Source organism: Pavona decussata, unplaced genomic scaffold (genome assembly GCF_977016875.1).
Source record: "Pavona decussata unplaced genomic scaffold, jaPavDecu1.1 SCAFFOLD_100, whole genome shotgun sequence".
In the NCBI taxonomy this organism is placed as follows: domain Eukaryota; kingdom Metazoa; phylum Cnidaria; class Anthozoa; order Scleractinia; family Agariciidae; genus Pavona; species Pavona decussata.
In genome coordinates this window covers 1250001-1271665 of record NW_028145515.1, presented here as the reverse complement: position 1 = coordinate 1271665, position 21665 = coordinate 1250001, and the positions used below count along the sequence as shown (strand labels likewise).

Here is a 21665-nt window from a genome sequence, read left to right as displayed (position 1 = left end):
GAAAACGCAGACATCAGATCAACCGACCGTGAATGGTGCCTAGCAGATTTGCATGCATCGACTACAAGCGAGAAACACTGGGAACTAGTAATAACGCTATAAATGTGGGTTCGACCTCGATACCAAGCACTCGATATGTTCAACACTACAACGTAAACATTCGACACGGAGTATCGAAAAAGTTTTGAAACTCGGTATAGGTTCTTTCCATACGTTGCTAAACTAGTCATGTGACCACTTCTGCGTCACGTCAGCGCTTCTGGTTTGTTTTCTTCTTACCTATTAGTTGGATCAAGGACCAAAGCATGCGGTATATTACGAAGTCCAGAGAAAAGCCTGTATCTATAGTAACCATCTTTGGTCGCGACTTCTATGACACGCTTTTTAGCATCAGTCCAGTAAATATTCCCGCTTAACCAGTCGACAGCCAGACCTTCCGCCCTTCCCACTGCCACCTTCAGGTCTTGGATTTCCTGCTTGGTGGCTCGTGTTTGGCGATAGTTTGGTACTACTCTCCCTACGGAGTAAACGGAAATTAAATTAAATTATAGAAGAAGCGTATTGGCAAGATTCTGGAAAATTTAAGAAAATGAACAGCATCCAGCGAGGTGAGGGGGAAGGGAGGGGGGCGGGGGCTTGTTTATTTGGAGGTAACTGTTGATTGTACTCATCTGGGCCCGGTCGTTCGAAAGCCGATTAACGCTAATCCCCAATTAGAAATTAACCGAGGGTTTGAAGTTGCTCATTACAAATGTCTTAGAAAGCTAATTTTAAGCAAACGCTAAAGAAAAGCCTAAGTCAAAACTGAGGAACAAATATCTTTTTGAAGAGTTTTCATTGATTAGTATAAAAAACTCGAATAAAAGTTCACGTTAACCCAGGATTAGCTTAATCAAATTTGAACAACTGGGCCCTTTATTTAAGTAAGGTAGGTCGCGTCGATTGTAATAACCGTTTATTGCTATTGCTGTTTATTTGTATCAATAAAGTGTAATAAATAAATAAATAAATAAATAAATAAATAAATAAATGGAGGTACCATTCCTGAAAACCCGAGTTTCTCCGACAAGCCCGTGAAGCGTACTAACACAAGTAAACATCGTTGCAAGCGTTTCCGGGGGGGGGGGGGAGTTGTTCGTTACGGTTAAACTACGAAAAACACGCAAAAAACCCACGGAAACGCTTGCTACGCAGGCTGTAACAAAAGGAGGCAACGTTCTTTACTAGAGATCAAAAAGCGTACCATGGTTTGTACATAAGAAAAATTGGAAGTGTCCTCTGTAAATACAAATGAGTTTATTGATACGTCCCTGTGGAATTCTCCGGATCAATTCACAAACAAAATAAAAAGAAAATAAACAAAATTCACAATTGTAAAACTTACTAAAAATTTACAGGTAAAGAGAATGTAAATTTATGAGGATGATGTACTTATCGGTAAATAACACAGGCATAGTCGGAAAAAAAAACTGAGTGCTCCTATCAGGAGTCGAACCTAAGACCTTCCGTTTACTAGTTCGGATACTCTACCACTGAGCTACAGGAGACTCGTGGGAGCTAAGGCCATTAAACTAGGTTCATGGGACAAACATCCTGTCAAAATATTTTTGCTGAAGACCCATCTTAAATGCTTTGAGGGAAAAGCAGTGTCTAAATTCTTTAGGTAGCGAATTTCACAAGGCGGTACCTCTATACACAAACGAGTTTTACGCGAGCGCGGTTCTGCAACGCTTTGCAGTTTGCTACTGTTTCGAAGGTGTCGACCATGGACACAGGCTTCTTTATGAACAAACTTTGTAAGTACTGACGAGCAAAACCGCGCATACATTTATACAAGAGTGCTAGTCTATATCCCTGAGGTACAAATGAGTTTATTGATTCGTCCCTGGGAATTTTGCAGGATCAATTCACATAAAATTTAGTCTACCATAGGTTATAACTTTAGCTGCCGCCCCACCTGGTATCCTGGCTCGTTTTATTGTGCCTTGTCGCAAGTCAGTCCAGAAGACAAGCTGCTTCTCCCACCATACATCCAAGCCTCCCATAGCACCTTGACTGTGAGCTACAAGGCTGTATGATCCTGTAAAATTACCGTCCAAACCCAGGCGCCTGATGTCACTTCCGCTTGGGAAAAGAAGGGATGGAGGTTGACCTGTAAAATTGGAATTGAAAACATTTAAATTAACAACTTTTCCACCCGCGTTTGTTGCATACTAGGGAGTAGCCCTGCAGCTTTCAAAAGCTCTATTTTCACTGCGCCCTTTTAACCCTCAGCTGCATTGTTTTTTTTTTTTTACGGTTAAAAGCATGGTTCTGTCATTCGTTGTTTTGTCCTCTCGACCAACCATGCATTAAGTTGCAAACGGTGAAAGTGGCCCATATGAGGTGATAGATAGCCAACAAGGCACGTAGCACCGATTTGATTATGATCATCCCATATCGAAGAAGGGCGAGTGGAATAGCTGTTTTTATTAAAAAGAGAAAGAAAATACTGCTAGATCTTGGTGTTTTCAATTTTTCAAAACGTGCCTGATATTGTGGTTACCCATGCCCAGCATGCCAATCAAAACTCTGCTATTGCATTATCCAATAATAGTTTTTAATTTGAGAAACGTTACATGTACGTTTAACGATCTAATAACCACCCACACTTTGATGAAACCTTTGTACCTTAATCCCGCTATCCACCCTAAATAGGCAATTAGTCATAATAAACACCTCTTTCAAAAACACGACAACAAGGTCTAGTCAAATGATTCTAATGAATGCTTCATTTGACCGATGTGCTGCCCCAGCCAAACTCCCAACCTGACGGTGTCTTGGACGAGGATCCTGACGGGCGTTAAGTCCAGAACGTAGACCTTGCGGTCCGCCTCCGCTCCATCCAATAAGTATGAGACATTATCGAGGTCGAACAAATGAATTGGCTATTTGGAAGGTGACATCTAGCTAACTAAAGGATCATGTCGTAAAGCATGAATTTAAAGTTTCGTAAAGTTGACGGGTTAGCCACCCACAAGAAATATCGGCTTAAATGTGGATTGAAGAACCGATACATTAAACATCTTTTGAAGTCTTCATACAGAGGAACTGTGAGACGTATAACCAAAAACGAACGAAAAGGCTTTTGCCTGAGTGATGCATCTCCATTATAAAAACGGACGCACTACTGTTTTCAGCCTGTTAATCTTTCGGAGATCAAATCAATTATTTCGAAATCAATTTTTGTATGAAGTCATCTTTTTTTTATTTCGAATAGTAAGAAGTACGCAATATTAAAAACAAAAATGCACAAATTCATCTCGTAGCTTTTCCAAGCGACAAGAACTCACCTTGAGCTTTGCAGTCTAAGCCGTCCACACCAACACTGATATAGCCGTAGTCACACTGACATTTGTAGCTTCCTCGCGTGTTTACGCACCGTTGGCTGCACAAACCAAAGGTCTGACACTCATCTATGTCCACACACTTCCTAGTGTCCGCGGACAGTTGAAAACCGCGCCAGCAGACACACACCACTGCTTCTTCCACAACGGTACAGTTCTGCTCACATCCGCCATTATCAGCAGAGCAAGACTTGTTTTTTGCACCTTGGGATAACGAACAACTGTTACTTTACTTTGTAACGTCAAGACACGTACAGTATTGTAGAGAGAGAGAGAGCACTGGCTCCCAGCGTGCTTCAGGATTATTTTTAAGATTTGTAAGCCTCTAAAGGACTGACACCGAGCTACATCAGATATCTATTGAGATACAAGAACTCAGGCCGTGTGAAAGTGAGATAAGGATTTTGCACTAATAGCCTCTGATGGGAGATAACTCCAAACTGGAGTACGACGGACAAAAAACAGGATACTTTTGGGGATTTACAAATGACAATTGATGTCTAAATGTCACGTTATGTGTCTTTCTGGTACAAGAAACATTGATCCACTTACCACAGTATTTCTCATCTGATGCATCTCCGCAGTCATCTTTGCTGTCACACACAAAGGCATTTGCAATACACTTCCGGTTGGTGCATTTAAATTGAGTGGAATTACAGCCGTTGGCAATCACTGCGCATGTCGATTCGTCTGAACCATCCCCGCACTGATCCACACCATCACAGAACTGCCATTTGGGGATACACACATTGTTTGCGCAACGAAACTGTGTTATGAGACAACTGTGGGCCGCTGTAGAGAACAAAATTATATGGAATAACAGTCAACCTACGTCACGCATGAACGGTATTTTTGACATTTGAACGGATTTTTCAAATTTACATGTATGGCAGTTTTGAACATCGCGAACGAGATTTCAGACTTCCCGCAGAAATTTCCCTAGTTTCTTGACGGTATAAAGCTATGAATTTTTCTTTACATTGCAGCATTAAGAAAAAACGTTTGCCGAATATTTTTTTCGTTTTTTTTTTTAAGTCAATGCGCCTTTTTCGGAAATATTTCCAGAGAAATATTCAAGATTCCATTCAAACGCTGGACATTACAAAGAGGAATCGAATCAGTTCATTCCATTCTCGGAAATACTGGTCAGCGTGACGTAGCTTGACTGTAATAGACCTCATTCGCTTCATTGTTTTGTTCCTCCATTACCAACACAGATCATGTGGCGGTACTCTAGGGAGTAGTCTCTTTTAAAATTGGTCATATTTGCGCTGGTATACATTATCCACTTCCAAAATGACTGAAAGGATCGATTCTCCTAAGGATATCACGTGGTTTGCAATGGGCAATTAGCATATAGAGCGAATAAGGTGCATACTGTAAAACTCCTCCTAACAGAAAACTTCCATAATATTAATAACTTTAATGCTGTAAAATTTATTTCATGTTTTTTTATTTTCTTGTTCGGGTTGAGAACTTTTTTTCGAAGGGGGGGGGGGGGGTGGTGGGGAGGGGTGTATTGTTTTAAAGCATCATAGACAGTTTACTTGGTGTCGGACTAACTAATATTTCATATAAACAATCTCTTGTGAAGGGTACTTTGCCAATACAACCACACTTGCTTGGAAGTACTCAATCGAATTTGCAGGACTGGTATTCACTTACATGTATTCTTATATCTGCAGACATGCTTATATCCGTAACAACTCCTGTCCAAATTCAACATGAGGTAATACTTGCATGTGACAACATCCAATGCTTTAAACCTCATATCCAAGCTAGTTCTAGATCAAAACGCTCCTAGTAATGTACGTTTGCGTATGAGCAACTCAAATCACACCCCATTCAGTCAAACTATAAATGTTCCGCTTTGAAACGTTACCTAAACTATGACATGCTTTAACTTGTGTACTACGCGCGAGGGTTACGCGTTCCAGATTTTTGTTCATTTTATAATCGTCCAAAATGGCCTCCAAATGATATTTTTGCTTACCACAGTACTTTGATGATTCATCACTTCCATCTCCACAGTCATCCTCTCCATCACAAACCCAAACCTCGTGAATACACAGTGTGTTGTTACAACGAAAGCTTTGTGGTGGGCAGTACCGAGAACCAGTAAGGCAATCTGATAAGAAAGCCAAATCAATACGTTTGTTTAAATGCCAAATCCATACAATCATCAGCATTGTCGTCGTCATCACCATCATCATCAATCGGAAATAAATTGAAAAGTCTGTTGAGGGAACTTGTGCAAATAAATAGTTACCAGGCCTAATGAATTATCGGAACCTTTGAAAAACGTGCCCTTGGTGAAAAATGTGAGCCTAATTAATTGGGCTAGCTCCCGCGAGTCTCCTGTAGCTCAGTGGTAGAGCATCCGAACTAGTAATCGGAAGGCAGCCGTTGTTTGGGATCGTCACACAACGCGCTCACTCCCCCAAGCGCGTTGCGTCACGATCCCAAACGACGGCTGAGAAGGAGACTAGGATTCTTGTGTGACTGACTCATTACATAAATCTATTATTTACTTACCTTTTTCATCTGAAGCATCTTTACAATCTTTGTATCCATCGCATTTCCATTCCTTAGCAATACATTCCCCAGTAGCACACCTGAACTGTCCTGTTCTGCAAGATGTGTTGACACAGTCCTGTTCATCTGTTGAATCTCCACAGTCATCGTCACCATCACACACCCAGTCACTGCTGATACAACGACCAGACCCACACCTGTAGTAATGACAAAAGGAATGGATGGACGGCGTCTAGAGGTGTTTCAATAGTGCTCATATTACATACACCTCCTCTCGAACTAGTTAATAATTCATAGCGAACAACCAAAGGAAATCATTACCGTCAAGGAGGATTAAAATGTGATCTTAATTTTCATAAAATATGTTGAACGTTTGCTATAAATTTTTCCAGGAAAAGGCTTGAGAAGCTATATCAAACGCTCGAAAGACTCTCCCATCCTATTTCCAAACACCTCGAAGCTGGTCAAAAAAAAACTAGTGTTGCGTTGCTTCCCAAACCATTAGTGAAATTCAAAGGTAAAGTTCGCAAAATTTAAAGAAAATTAAGATCTCCATTACGATTTCCAAACTTTCTTTATGACAGTGCCTATTTCCTTATCTTCATAAATGGTGATAAGCTCGAGCACGAGAACAAGACTTAAAACACCCTTGAAAAACTGGGACCCGTCCACTCACAATTTTTTTTTCTTCATACGGTTTAACTTTCCGTTCACACGCAACCGACTGAAACCTCATTTCAGAAAAAGCTAAACGAAGTGAACACTTTCGAAAACAGAGAACTAAGGTATGAACTGCAAAACCAAACAAAAGTTTGAACTTCTATCCACACGCAAAACAATAACAAAACAACCCAACTATTGAAAACGATGACGTAACAATATCGGCATAACTGGAAGTTATTTGCGAGAAGCATTTACTCGTTTCCAACTGTTTATACATGGACAGTAAAAACTGACGAAAGTGAATACGTGTCTCAGCGTGTGTGCACGGAAAACTATCAAAAGAAGTTATCAAAAATCGCCAATTAAAAACGATACAAAGTGCACACGTGCCGGAGGACCTAACTCACCTGAATTCAGTACTTGAACAAGTGTGAGGCAGGCAATCTGCTTCATCTGAGCCATCTTTGCAATCGTCTTCAGAATCACACCGCCATTCCTGTGGAATACAGCGTTGATTGTGGCACTGAAACGTACCAGCACCGCACGGGTAACCTGAAATAAAGAGAGGTAAAAAGGAGTGCTGAGGATGGTCTTATCTAGTGGGACTTCGTAGTAGCTAGGTAATTTTATCAATTTTTTAAAAAAATATTTTAAATTTATGTTGCTACATTAGGACATGAATTGTATAGCATTTCATCATTTTGTAAATAGTAGTGCTTTGTCTATAGTGTACTCAATCAGTTCATGTAGCTCAATAACTCTGACATTCAATAATTAATTTAAGTCGGTCCGGCGGTCGCTTGTTCGTCCTAATAGGACATTTTCACTATGGCGTCATTTTACTACAACTACCAGAATCCTTCTGGTTTTTGTTTTCTCGTGCTTATTAGAGCTATTGTTTTTTGCTGTCCACTGGGATTACAAAGTTTGAATTTGACAAGGAAAACGAAATGAATTCTGGTAGTTGTAGTAAAATGACGCCATCATGAAAATGGCCTATTGGAATTTGGAATTGTTGGTTTTTGTAGAGGCAGGGAAACCAGAGTACCAGGAGAAAAACCCTCGGAGTAGGGACGAGAACCAACAACAAACTCAACCCACATATTGCGTGAACACCGGGAATCGAACCAGGCCATATTGGTAGAAGCGAAAGCTCTCATCACTACGCCTTCCTGCTTCTAAATCGGGGATGACGAGAGATGCGCGCGAAGCTCGTGGACTTGTGCTCCGAGTTTTGTTCAATGTGAAAAAAATCTTAATTCAGAGAAACAACGAGCACTCGGATTTTGGTTTTCCGAGTATGCCTGTGTCACGTACTGAATAATGCATCATTCTCATTTATTCACCAGGCTTATAATATTCCATCACATTTATTCCATTACGCATATGCCACACATGACATTCCAATCCTAGCAATATGCAGGATGTTTGTCCCATGAACCTAGTTTAAAAAGTCGCCTTAGCTCCCACGAGTCTCCTGTAGCTCAGTGGTAGAGCATCCGAACTAGTAATCGGAAGATCTTAGGTTCGACTCCTGACAGGAACACTCGGATTTTGGTTTTCCGAGTTTAACTGTGTCACTTACTGAATAATACATCATTCTCAATGCTACAAATGTTTAGCGTAGTAAAGTACAACCAAAGAAAACCCGCTAGCTAATATTTCAAGCTTGACTATACAATAACAGACTATATTCAGTTCGCCACTAGCAAGCAGAAATTTTCAGATTTCTAACCTTGGCAGGCCTCCTTATCCTCGTCTGACCCGTCATCGCAATCATCATCCCCGTCACACATCCAAAGCTTCGGAATACACTTGCGTGACGCGTTACATTGGAATCGCGTGACAGGGTCGCAAGTGTGATTGCTGCAAACACTCGGTGATTCATCGCTCTTATCGCCACAATCGTTATCACCGTCGCAGAGCCACTGGCGTGAGATGCAGCGTCCGCTGGGGCAAGTGTGCCGGTCCTCGGCGCACGTGGTGACCTTGCAGTGACGTTCATCGGAATTGTCACCGCAATCATTTTTGCCATCGCATACTTGTGGTATGAAGACGCACTTGTGGTTCGTACATCTACACACAAACAAAACCGTTTGCTGGTAAACTAAACCGCTCTAAACCTTCACTCGATAAATCGATAGTATTTCAACTTTATTAGGTGTTTGTAAAAATTTACAAGTACAATTTATTGGCGCCGCAGATAGCAAAGCTAATCTTGGCGGGGCAGGATGACAAAAAGAAAGAATGACTTTCACTGCAAAGTAAGAAGGCAGACTGAGCTATAATATCAAAGATACAAGAATAAGGAAAAGTTTTTCGGGAGGACTAATTGATTGATTGGAAGAACACTAGGCTCCGTCCACACTACAGAAGACGCTTCCTATAGCCTTTCACTATCTCCCAAAAGACACAAGCTTTCTTAGGCTTGTTTAGTACTCCTTCCAGTCGTTTAGTTCTTGCAGTTTCGTCATCCCACTTCGAGACAAAAGGAGTCTGTTGTGAGAAGTGTTTACGCTAAATATTCATACTAAAACGATCGAAAACGCTGATGAAAGCGGAGACTTTCGAAAAGGATTTCAAAAGGTGGAGACATCTGGGCCTTGTAAATGAACCGTTTTGAGCCAAAAGGGTATCAAAAGATGGACATCAGGCGAAAACGTATCAAAAGGTCTGTGGAAGTGGTTCTGTATTGGTGCTACTTAAAGAATCTTGATTTGTAGTCCGCGGATGAAATCCTCGAATGTGGCCATTCAAATGACAGCTGCTGAGCAGTATTTTCATTTGGTATTGTTTATTATGCTGTACAAAGTGGTTCTAACTTTTGAGTCTGTGGGTGAAATCCTTAAGTGTTGAATGGTCACATAAAAGTTATCCAGCAGTACTTTCCTGAAGGTACCGTTTTCAGTGCTGCACTAAATAGTTGAATGTGTGCACAAAATTCGTACCCGTGTAAGTTAAAATAAATTGTTCAATCCAACGATATTTCACCTTCGTTTAGGAATAGAACGGTCGAACAGCCGAAGCGAGTTGCACATTTCCTGAAATTGTACACATGTATCCCTCAGTTACGCGTGTATCAAAGAGTAAACATTGGAAACAAGTTCTCTGAACTCACCTGAACTGAAAGGGTGCGCACTGCCGCACTGCGCAAGACGTTTCGTCAGCACCATTCCCACAATCCTTATGGCCATTGCAGACTGCGATGATTGATACGCACGTCATGTTGTCGCACTGAAACATTCCTGTAATAATGGTAAGTGAGATTACGTCAAACAACAAAAAAATAATACTTGATTTGAAATAGTCTCCAGTTTGGCTTGTCCACAATTATCACGAGATACCACAACATGTTCAGTTATACCAAACTATGGCTGATACCAAAGTAAAGATCACGATCCGTATTCAGAATAAGGGGACTCCTTACTATTCGAAAGCCAAACACCCCCACCCCTTCCCGGCGTTACATAGTTATCCTGGATTCTGTGTGAAGGCCCGGATGAACGTTGTAATATTGTTCAATAATTTAAATTTTTTAGCCACCTCACGTAAGCTAAAGTTTGGCCAAATTTTGTTTTAGAACGTTAAGTCGGGGTTTTGGTCTAATAGCTACCTTATGACCAACATTTCCTCGGAAGGACGGAGGGGTCTCATAATAGTCCACCCCTCCCCCCAGATTATGTGTTATTCTAACCGTTACCTGGTGGGCAGTGTCTTGGAGGGCAGGAGGGGGGCTCATCAGAGCCATCTCCACAATCATCATCTCCATCACAGCGCCACACGCGAGGAATGCACAGATTATTTCCACAGACGAAGTCACTATTGGAGCAGTTATCCAGACATGTTTTGTTGTCATTCGCCAAGTGAAAGTTATCCGGACAGGCACATCGGTACCCCCCTCCTGGCTTCGGCAAACACAGGCCAGAGCAGGGGGAGTTGACGCAAGGTGAAGGGAGGGGAGGCTGGCGGAAAGGATGAATTACCTGAATTGGGACAGAAGTGATACAAGAGTTGCATGTCACGACACAACGACATCCAAGTAGCGTGCTAACCTAAGATGTTTGAGCAGTTTCCATAACAACAACTAGGAAACGCAATCCTTTTTATGACAACAAATCGATGATTACTCTTCGGCCATAATACTTCGCTTCTTTCATTCTTTTGTGGATAGTGATAACGGTTATCATAGCTCAGCTGTTACTTGAGTAAAGACAGCGACTTTACACAATCATCCACACACGTTAAAAATTCACCATAATTCCCAGCCACTGTTAGGGAAAAAGCTGTAGTTTCCTACTCCTACGAAATATGTACTCCTTTATTAACACCTTAGATCCTGTGAACTACTGGAGTAGGGCCACGAAACGTAATTCAATTGAAGACTGAAATCTTGTGGTAAGAAACTACACTTCCTCACAAGTAGATAAATTATGAACATTCGGGTGAGTGTAGTCAAGAACATCTGTTATAAAAAGGGCAAGCCCCTCCTTCATTTCACACCTTTGTGGGCGAGAGATACAAATGCCGTTTAGTCATGGCAAATTGTTGACTCAAGCGTCTTCTGATTACGCCTCAAAATTTCACAATATCACCACAGCAATATAAGATGTCAAGTTCTAATTTGTTTAACAGGGTTTATTCTGAAAACTAAGCCAATTTTAACGGGAAGGGCCGTAGAAAAAGACACAAGTTGTTTGTCAGTTGTTTCAATCTGATGGTTGATTGATAAATGAAGGTGAGAATGGCCTGGCCAGGCCCCTTTTATACCGGAACTTCCTGTTTAAGCAACCAAAGAGTTACTTGAAAATATGGGTTCGTGTCGCTTGAACTACTTCGCGATTATTCCTATTCGTTCTCAACTTGTGCAATGTGACCGAACTATCCAAAAAACAGAACAGGTGGAAATGGCGTTCAAGTTAAGAAAGAGTATGACAAAATTATCGCCATGTGTTTACGTTCTCCACAAAACCTTGAATTTATAATTAGTCGTTTCACGATGTTGTTTGGCCGAGCATGGCGAAAATTTAGAGCGCACGTGCAGAGCCTTTGTTTTTCTCATTAAATCCTAGTGTTTTGTACCGTTCTGGTTGCCGTCGTCGTAGTAGCTGCTTAAACTCCCTACAAGCTGACGTTTCAACAACCGGAAGTCATAACACCTTGACACTTATGATGACTTCCGGTACCTTCCTCCGATATGACACCTGTGTTCTAATAATTTACAGTTTCACTTCACTTCGGGTAAAAAAGCTGCGCATGAACGCATACAAAGACAAATTACCTGCAGACCCATGAGCCTGTGCGACGAATTCAGCAGTACAGCATGCTGCAATCCCGTGAGTCTATTCGCACGGTGTATAGCCATGGTCATCCAGTCAGTCCAGTAGACAAAATCTTCAAACACGGAGATAGCAAAAGGATGCGGTGCGTACAGCTTAGTCAGCTGGACACGGTTCTGACCATTCCGATCGCACGATTCAATGACATCTAGCTTGGCGTCGACCCAGAATAACCGCTTCGTGATTTGGCAGAGCGATAGACCGTTTGGCCAGCCTACGTCTTTGCTTGTTATAAACCAGTGTCTCCCGGAACCATCCAAACCGCACTTGCCGATATGAGGCTTGTTTCCCCAATCGCTGTAGTACAAGTGACCTGTAAGCATAAAGAAAGTTATCTCAGCAAACTCTAGTTTAAACAAGTAGTTCCGCCATAAAAGGTCAAGCCCCTCCTTCATCTCACACCTTTGTGGGTGTAAAATGCAAATTTAAAGGCCGTTCAGTTGTGGCACGTTGCTGAAAATAAATGCCTCAAAATTTCATAATATCACTACAGCAGTATCAATATCATGTTTTACTTTGTTTAACTTGGTTTATTCTGAAAACTAAGCCAATTTTTTTGGGGAGGGCCGTGGAAAATGACACATGTTGTTTATCAGTTGTTTACGTTCTAATGGTTTATTGACGACTGAATGTGAGAATGGCCAGGTCAGGCCCCTTTTATACCGAACTTCCTGTTTAAACGGTTTCAAAATTTGACCAACATTCGTTCAACAAAAGTTGAACGGATGTTGGTCAAATGCTGGAAGCAACAACTGAACGGAGTGTTCAAACAGTTTCAGCGCCATTCAACATCATCGACAATTATCCATAATTCTCATCCTAACGTATAGCAATAAGTTTTGAGAACTGATACTTTAATCAGCTTACCGTCACTGGGATCAACCACCAATGCTCTGGGCTCCTGAAGTCCTTCAGAAACCAGCGTCTTCATGTAACGGCCCTCAAGCGTCGCAACAAAGATCTTGTCCTGGATTCTATCCGCAAGGTACATATTTCTCCCAACCCAGTCAACCGCAAGGCCTTCCACGTTAGACAGCCCAGCTTCCAAAACAACCTCTACGCCAGTACCGTTAAAAAACACACGCTTGACACGCGGCGGCGCACGGCCTTCCGTCCAATAAACACGCTGCTCTGACCAATCAAAATCCATGGCAACAGCGTTCTGAATTTTGCGTAATATCTCGCCTTCCCAGGAGCCATCAGTGGCGAGTTTCCGAATCTCGTACCGCCGTAAAAACGCGATATACGGTTCGACGCTGGTGTCAAGAGGTTTGCAAGTGTGCGGATCGCCGAGCCGGAGTTCATAGCCTTTTGCGCATGTGCACTTGTATCGACCTTTCAGATTCACACAGAAGTGATTACACTTGTTGAGTTTATATTCCTCGCACTCGTTTACATCCTCACACGACGCACCGTCAGGTAAGAGTTTGAAACCAGAATGGCAGGAACAAGTGTAACCGGTTGGAGTGTTATGACAGAGCTGAGAGCACTACAAACAAACAAGAAACATTTGTGCGTTAGGAAGGAAATCGAGAAATGACAGTGTGAACAATTCGCAGTTAGTAAGACATGTTTAAGCACGGCGTTAAAGTGTATATCAGAATCATTTCATTTGTTTCCCGTTATTTCTGAGTGGAATGCTTGTAAACTAGCTTTGGGTAGCTAAGTGCATTTCCACTATAAACAAAAGCATTTATTTATTATTTATTTATTGTTGCTTGATCAAATGTCAACGTTGTTCTCGTATGAAAATCGAAAAACAAATTTCACTTCCCGCTGGGTACAATACCGCGCAAGACGGGAGATTGGGGATAGTAGGGTTGTGACGTCAATACATGAATGCTTTGTTTTGCGGTTTCTCCATTCCTCAGTTGCTTCATTTTGAGTATTCAACAATCCCATTTATCTTTTCGTCCACACAGTTTTCTTCGGAAAAAGAGAAATCGCGAGACAAGCGTCCTGCATTGACGAGAAAAGAAGACATCGAACAGAAACATGCAACGATTCTTGCCTCGCAATTGCGTGGTCTGCAATATTATAAAATAAAGTCGATTCTGAGACGGCAATACGACTTTATATCGACGGCTAGTTGGGAGAAAATATATTCCGTCATTTTGAGACGACAATATCGCAAAATAACGTCGTCTAAGGCGCAATGGGAAGATCCCCCAGGATCGCGATAATAAAACAAAGTTTTAAAAATCACAATACTGAAATATTTTACAGAGCTTGTCATAAAAAAAAAACATACCTTGTTCTGCCCAAGACGATTGCAAGCCCCCAGTTTACACCGCCACTCATCAGCCCCGTTCAGACAATCCTCGCGTCCATCACAGACACGAATCCAGGGAATGCAAGTCCCATTTCCACAATTAAAAGAATCCCTGGGGCATGAGGGGGCTGGGGTTCTGCCACATATCCCCGGGTCTTCATCTGAGCCATCCGAGCAATCCCGTTCCCCGTCACATACGTAGCTGCTTGGTACACAGTAGCCATTCCTGCAGGTGTAATGGTTTTCACTGCACGTGTGGTTGGTGCAGCTGGTCTCGTCTGAGTTGTCACCGCAGTCGTCGTCGCCGTCACAGAGCCAAGCCCTCTGCACACACAAGCCATTAGCGCACCTGTAAATGAACAAAACATTGAGCGTGAGATTTAATTAATAAAATAGAGCGGTTTTGAATTAAAGTGTCGAAAGTAATTTCGCGTTTGCTTTGGTTTTGCACTACTACGTTCTGTGATTGGTTAACAAAACTCGCGTTACTTTCTCAACCAATGGGAATCCAAACCAAAACCAATCGTGTTTTCGCCGCACGCGTTTTCCCGCGCTTGGCGCCGGTTACATGTATTTGCTTCGAATTCTGATTGGCTCGTTGTGTTGTTTACATCTGTTGGGATTGGCCAGAGTAATTACTTTGGTTTTGGTTTTACGACACTCTACTGGAAACCGCTTAAAGAGATCCATTACCTGAATTGTGTTGGTTTACAGCTTTCTTTAAACACACAGCCTTCTTTAGGGTGTTCATCGGACGCATCACCACAGTCATTATCCCCATCACACACGTAAGACTTGAGCACGCATCGTGAAGTGTTCTCACACTTGAACTCTGTTGGATCACACGTGCGCTCATCGCAGTGAAGATCAGCCACAGCTTCATCGGAACCATCGCCGCAATCATCATCACCATCGCATTTGAACTTCATAGTGATGCAGCGACCTGGGAAAAAGAAACAACCCAACCTTTTTATTCCTAAAAGCGACCAAGATACAAATTAGATAACCGTTGCATTCCAACGTAACATTCCAAAGTAAAGCCGAAGAGCTTTCATTTGAATTGTCACACTTTAGGATTTCATCCACCGACTAAAAGTTAGAACCAACTTGTACAGCATATTCTAAAAAGTAATAATAGTAAAATTAATAGTCGGTTTACTTCCTCGGTGTGTTCGTCGATCGTATGCTTCAATAGAAACGGGTGAAACTTGTTAAGTGCAACCTGGGGTGACCGCCAAAATTAGGTAAGGAGGTAGTTTTCTCGGCTCCCACCCCACCTTCTCGTCACGTGGTAGTCTTGGCATATCAACCCGACCGTACGATCAAAGCCAGCGTAGTTTACGATTTCTACATCGATCAAAAGAAAAAAGGGGGACTTTAAACAGCCTAAGAAAAGAGCTGATCAATGGCTTGTATGACTAGAAAGGTTGCATAAGAGGGACACGTTTAACGGATTATATCGCCATGTAGTTGCTGGGGGTGAAGCAAAATGTAATTTGTGTTGATCCCAATTAACATAAATTGACATTTTGCCGTCACGTGACAGAAAAAGGGGCGAGCGTAGTGCGTTAAGGCTCACGGTTAGTGATTTGAAAAAGAATTCGTTGAGAAAGTTGTGAAATTCTACGGTCAGCCTCTCTTGGCGACACATTACGTTGTTAAGTTTGTTTTATTGGTTTGTTTGTTTTTAGCTCTTACTTTCGTTTTACTGGAGAAATATCGTTTTTCGCTTATTTCATTTAAGTATTGCTGCCTTATGTTAAATGTAAACCTTAAAACCCCAAAGGTTGCGCCATGGCATTGGCTGGGGGTCCACTGACCAACGCGCCCATGCCTCATAGCTGAGTTGTGTGAATGATTGTGTAGTGTAAGCAAAATTTATACAAAGTGGAATACTTACCGTTCCGACAGGTAAACTGGTGACTTTGACATGTGCGGTTATCATGCTTGCACAGCACTTCATCACTACCGTCACCACAGTCATCCTCGCCATCACAGCGCCAACGCATAGAAATACAATGCCCTGACGCACAGCGAAAGCTTCCAGTGCTACAGGTTTTGTTGTTACACACAGCTTCACTCTCATCCCACTGATTCTCACAATCATAATCTCCATCACACAACCACGACGAGTCAATGCAGGCGTTAGAGTCGCCGCATTTTGCCTTCCCTGGCGGGCATGTGACGGGGGGACAGCCGGTCTCGTCTGAGAAATCACCGCAATCATTGTCACCATCGCACTTCCACTCAATATTAATGCAGTGGCCATTGGCGCACGTGTATCTGTGAGTGGCACATGTCTGTGGATAGATGAAATATTGTTGAAGGTCAAGAAACTTCTGCTCACATTTTACAAATGTTCCAAAGCTTTCAGTTTGTTTCAGATTCAAGCTTGTTTACATGTACAGTCAATCCACGTCATGCGTGGCCAGTATTTCTGAAATTTGAGCGAAATTTTGAAATTTACATGTCAGTTTTGAACATCAAAAAATCTTTCTGAGATTTTAGAGTTTCTGTAGAAATTACCCGAGTTTATTAGGGGTTTAAAGCTATGAATTCTTCTTTACATTACAGCATTAAGTTTTTCTAAGATTCCATTCAAATACCGGACATTTCAAAAAGGAATTCGACCCTTCATTTTCTTCTCAGAAAAACTGGTCACGCGTGACATAGACTGACTGTAAGATTGTGTCGAGTGAAGAAGAGATAATGAAAAGATGATAACGATAATGACGAGGAGGAGGAGAAGGAAGAGGTCGGTGGCAAAGGCGAAAGTTAAGGCGTGGCTCTACCTGAATTTGAGTGAAATTTGAAGAGGTTTTAAGAATGGATAGAAGAAAGAAAATGATTTTTGGAACACTAACAGACAGTTGATACCCACGCAAGAGCACCCAAGGTTTCTAGTGGACTAACTTGGTGTCCGTCTATTAATTATTAACTACAAATTCAACATTTTTTATTTCTTTTAATTTAACCAATCCTTCAAGAAAAAATATTTCCTTCCAAATATACCTAAAAATCACCCAAAAATTCATAAAACACCCAAAAACATTGATTTGTGTAATAAATGGAGGGTTTTTGTATTACTTGAAATGCGAACAAGATATTTCCATTTGACCGATTTTAAGCGGCGTGAAAACGGCTTTCAGGTGTACCCCCGCCTTAAGTAAGTGATAATAACGACAATGACGATGATGATGATAATTATGATGATGATGACGATGATGATGAGGTTGATGATTAGGGTGGTGGTAGTGGTGGTGATGAGAATGACGATGATGATAATGCGCAAGGAGAAATCTTGTGGGAGCCTCTCTCCTTTTCCTCTTAGGTTGACATACTTTTACTTGCACGCTAAATGATCCTTTACTTAGCACATTCCGAACACTTGTTTATGTTTTTTTTTTCGAGTTCACATGATAAACACATCCATACAACCCTCACGTTCACATTGGGAGCAAAATAGGCAAAAAAAGAAGAAGATGCAAAGAGTCAAACTGCTAATGACCGCCTCACCTTTCGAGCGCAGCCCTTCTCGTCGCTACCATCAGTGCAGTCGCGTTCAAAATCACATTTCCAGTTTAATTTAACACACTGACCACTTGAACACTTAAACTCGTCTGTTCTGCATTGCCTCTGGGCTGCAAATTATTTAGATATTCAAAAACTCATTAATAATCCATAAACCCATTGGCCTATCATCAAATGGTCGATAATACATCACCTACAGTGACTTTATATCGATAAACCTCCTTCTTATTAGTATGCGGTGTTTTATCAGCTGATAAAACACTCCTCGTTAGTATGCGGTGTTTTTCTCGTATTCTAAGGCCCCGTTTATATGGAGAAAAGTTGTCCTGGGTAGAAGGGTCACTCGCCTACCCGAGCTACCCTGGGCGAGTCAACTTTTCCTACATTTCCTTACAAAACTTGGCAAACCGTTTACATGAGAAACAAAAAGTTGGCTCGGCTAGAAGGGTGACCCGCCTAGCCGGGTCACCCTTTTGCGAAGGTAGGGTCTACCTCCTAGCCGGGCCAACTTTTCTCCATATAAACACTTTGGCTCGCCTAGCCGGGTCAACTCTGTCAAGGCGAGACAATCAGAGCATGCGCGAGCTCTGTTGTCATTGGGAAAGAAAAATGGCGGCCAGACCGAAGTCCAGCTCATCTTGCTCGGTAAAGAAGTGGTCTTGGAGCCATACTATGGTTGAGTCGATTATCGACAGTTTGAAGGAGTATAAAAGCATGTTTGAGTTCAATGCCACCGACTTCAACGCCGACAAAGTCATATTATATAAAAAGGTATATAAATCATTTGGCGTTTAGTGTTATCAAGTCATGCCACAACAAACGCTTCATTTAACTTTAGAGGTCATGCATCTCAGTTTTGTGTGATTACGGACTTAACGACAGGCGAAATTCAACGCGAAAAGAACTTAAAATGTCACGCGGTTAGATTCAGTCAACCACGACTTGTGTAGCCTTCGCAAACCGATTTTGCCCGGCAAGTTTTAACTTCATAATTATTTAACTTGGTTTCAAAAACCATAGGAGCCAGAATTTCTTGGGTATAAAAAGCCAACGTTTGTAAACCTGAAAAACAACTGATTTGATTTGCAGACTTCCAAGCGTTTTTTTTTTTTTTTCGCATGTTTTCATGGTCTCTAGACGGTCAGCTCTTGGCTCGGGCAAAGGGGTCAACTTTGTTCTCATATAAACGCCCGCTAAAGTTGACTCGGCTGGGAGGGTGACCCTCTTGCCCGGGACAACTTTTCTCCATGTAAACGGGGCTTAATTTCCAACGTTCACAAAAGCTTAATTGTTATGAACTCTACTGACACACGTTTTTCCAGGAATGCTTTTGAAGCCGTTCAAAAAACTCGCAGCACGTGTTTTATCGTGCTCGTTTTTTAAACATTACGTCAATAATTACTTTATTTATATCCTATATTCGGTTATTTTGAAATCTGGAGTCTATGTTGTGTCCGTGACGTATTAACTTCTGACGCGACTACAAAAATTTTCCATTGTTCAACTTTAGAATGAGTTTTCTCATAAACCAATAGGACTAAAGAAAAAGCCTGACACTTTGTAAGCCTATTATCTCCTGATTGATATTGTGCAGTCTGTTTGGTTGTGCGCCTTTACCTGAGAGTGGGTAAATGCATTTAAGTACACGTCGCTAATATTGAGTTGGCAGACCTCTGAGCGCTTATTTATCCAACAAAATAAAAGAAGACACTCGTGAAACCTATCAGTAACCTTAAATTGTTGGAAGTAGTGTTTCTAAATTTCAAAGCTTAGTTTAAAAAGTGCACATCTATAGCATTTTAGTGTTCTTAAAATTGTAATCTAAATGATTACCGCCCATTTTCGCGCGACGCCATTTTGGATTTTATGACGTCATACGGTTACCGCTATTGTCAGGAAGCAGAAGTCTTTTTTTCCTTGTAGAATAATTGGGAAACCGTATTACGTCATGGAATCCTAAATGGTCGCGTGCAGAAAATAGGGGATCATAAATTCTTTTAAATTGTGGGCTTTGTAAAGCTACGAGTACGCGATTCAAGAACGAAACCAATAAAAACAGTACTGAACTTACCACACAGCGCAGGCAATTCATCTGAGCTGTCTCCACAATCATTCTGTTTGTCACAGACAAGTCCATCCGTCAGACACCTGCCATTTGAACAAGCAAACTGCCGCCCTGGACAGACCACTGATTTATTCACACACTGGAATTCATTCTTGAGAGCAAGTCCCACAGGGCATCTACACACACGCTTCTGCCCTTGAACTTCACAGAAATGGGAGCAACCTCCGCCGTTCAAGCAAGGGTTGATGGTACCTGGAGAAATTTGTATATTAAGGACGGTGCCTGCTATTGTTACTGCGCATACGTTCTGCGCATCTCGAGATACTCGGGGTTCCTATGGGTGGTGCCTACTAATACAGGGATATTTTTGCGCGCTTTGAAACTATGCGGAGAAAACAGAACTAAGGAAGTGCTCTTGGTATCCAAAAAGAAAATTGGGGTAACCATGCATTTTTCAGAGATAATTAAGCTTAAATTTGGAAAGAAACGCCATTGCTTTATATGTTACTGTTTTTTTAGAATAATTGTTGCTTTATTATCTCAAAAAAAATGCGTGGTTCCCCCTTTTTGGATTTCCATAGCCCTTACTAAGAACTGCTTTCTCCGCATAGTCATAAAACCATACAAAAAAACTTCGGTATTAGTAGGCACCGTCCTTAAAATCAGGCTAATTTACACGTATCGATTAACTAGGCTGATTTGGCCCAATTCAATAAAGAAAATGAGTAAGCGGATGGAAATCGGCCCTATTTATAAACATCTGGATTGGTTATCAGGCCGATTTGCACTCCACGCCACACAAACAGATAAAGAAATCGGTCGACAAGTTGTAACGAGTAAATAAGGCCATGCGATTGAACCTGGAAATCGGTGCGATAAATCTTTGCGTGTAAATAAGTCTTTAGACTAACTTGACGAATCTTAGGGGCTACACTCACGGGCAATTTTGGATGCAATTTTTGCAGCAATTTGACACCTGTATAAATTTCCCGCAGCTTTACCTCACATTTCCGGGTGACTCGGACAGCGGTTCTTCGAAGAACTCGCCTTGGTCCAATTTGATATCTGTCTTCCGATCGTTTCGACGTGAAGAAAAGAGAAGAAAGAAAGTCACATTTGTCTTTTTTTCTTAGGTCTTAACTGATTTAATCTAATTAGAGTATAATGAAATGAAGCAAACTACACCGTTTGCATTTATTTAGTTATCACGCTGTGACCATCACTGGCTGTTTTGTCGTCTGAAGTTGCAGTAAAGAATTAAACATCGCTCCGTTGCTTTTGAATTGTAGTCCTTATCTCGATCAAAAAAAATCAACCTGTGTTCGTGACGTTTACTGTGAGAGCCCGCTTAATGCGAACACTTTTGCGTGTCCCGTTGGTGTCCGTATTAGCCAAGTTGTACAGTAGTAGGTTATTGAAAGAAAATGAAAACGTTACGTGGTTCACTAGATATAATAAGGCCGCTGTCGCGCGCTTTCATTCATACCTGATGAAGAATTCAATCGGTTACAGAGGCGCGGTACTTTGGAACATTATATAGGACTTTTATAGCGCCATTTTTAAAAAAAATCCACGCTTAAGTCAATAAGGACCTACTGTTCTAAGAACTTGATTTTTATTGTTCACTTCTTCAGAAGCTTCCCAAGAATAGCGAGATTTTAAGTTCATTAAAAGTTTCTTTACATTATATTTTTTTAATCGTGCAAACACGACCCTTGAATCATTGTCGGGACTTAAATCCAATCCAGTCGTGTTTAAGTATAGGTTATATAGCTATGTATGTATGAATTTGAGAACTTACAGTTCTGACGCTCTTGAGAAAACACTTTAAGATCCATCGCCGGGAAATCTAGTGCCGCCAACACGACGGGATCTGC

At 41.5% G+C, this 21665-nt stretch overlaps 1 protein-coding gene across 1 annotated transcript in view; it reads right to left on the bottom strand.

The window, feature by feature from the left end:
* LOC146472234 (low-density lipoprotein receptor-related protein 1-like) overlaps positions 1-21665 on the bottom strand; it is a 93181-nt gene that overhangs the window by 9950 nt on the left and 61566 nt on the right. The window contains exons 38-55 of the mRNA XM_085119633.1: positions 21590-21665; positions 19795-20040; positions 17709-17833; positions 16093-16492; positions 14886-15135; positions 14172-14541; positions 12788-13409; positions 11863-12233; positions 10285-10567; positions 9703-9829; positions 8320-8660; positions 6992-7136; positions 5922-6118; positions 5380-5514; positions 3939-4178; positions 3333-3590; positions 1958-2152; positions 280-517 (exon numbers count right to left, since the gene is read on the bottom strand). The exon at positions 21590-21665 is cut by the window's right edge and continues 145 nt beyond it. Coding sequence (XP_084975759.1) covers positions 280-517; positions 1958-2152; positions 3333-3590; positions 3939-4178; positions 5380-5514; positions 5922-6118; positions 6992-7136; positions 8320-8660; positions 9703-9829; positions 10285-10567; positions 11863-12233; positions 12788-13409; positions 14172-14541; positions 14886-15135; positions 16093-16492; positions 17709-17833; positions 19795-20040; positions 21590-21665 — 4619 coding nt within the window. The remainder of the gene's footprint in view (positions 1-279; positions 518-1957; positions 2153-3332; positions 3591-3938; positions 4179-5379; positions 5515-5921; positions 6119-6991; positions 7137-8319; positions 8661-9702; positions 9830-10284; positions 10568-11862; positions 12234-12787; positions 13410-14171; positions 14542-14885; positions 15136-16092; positions 16493-17708; positions 17834-19794; positions 20041-21589) is intronic.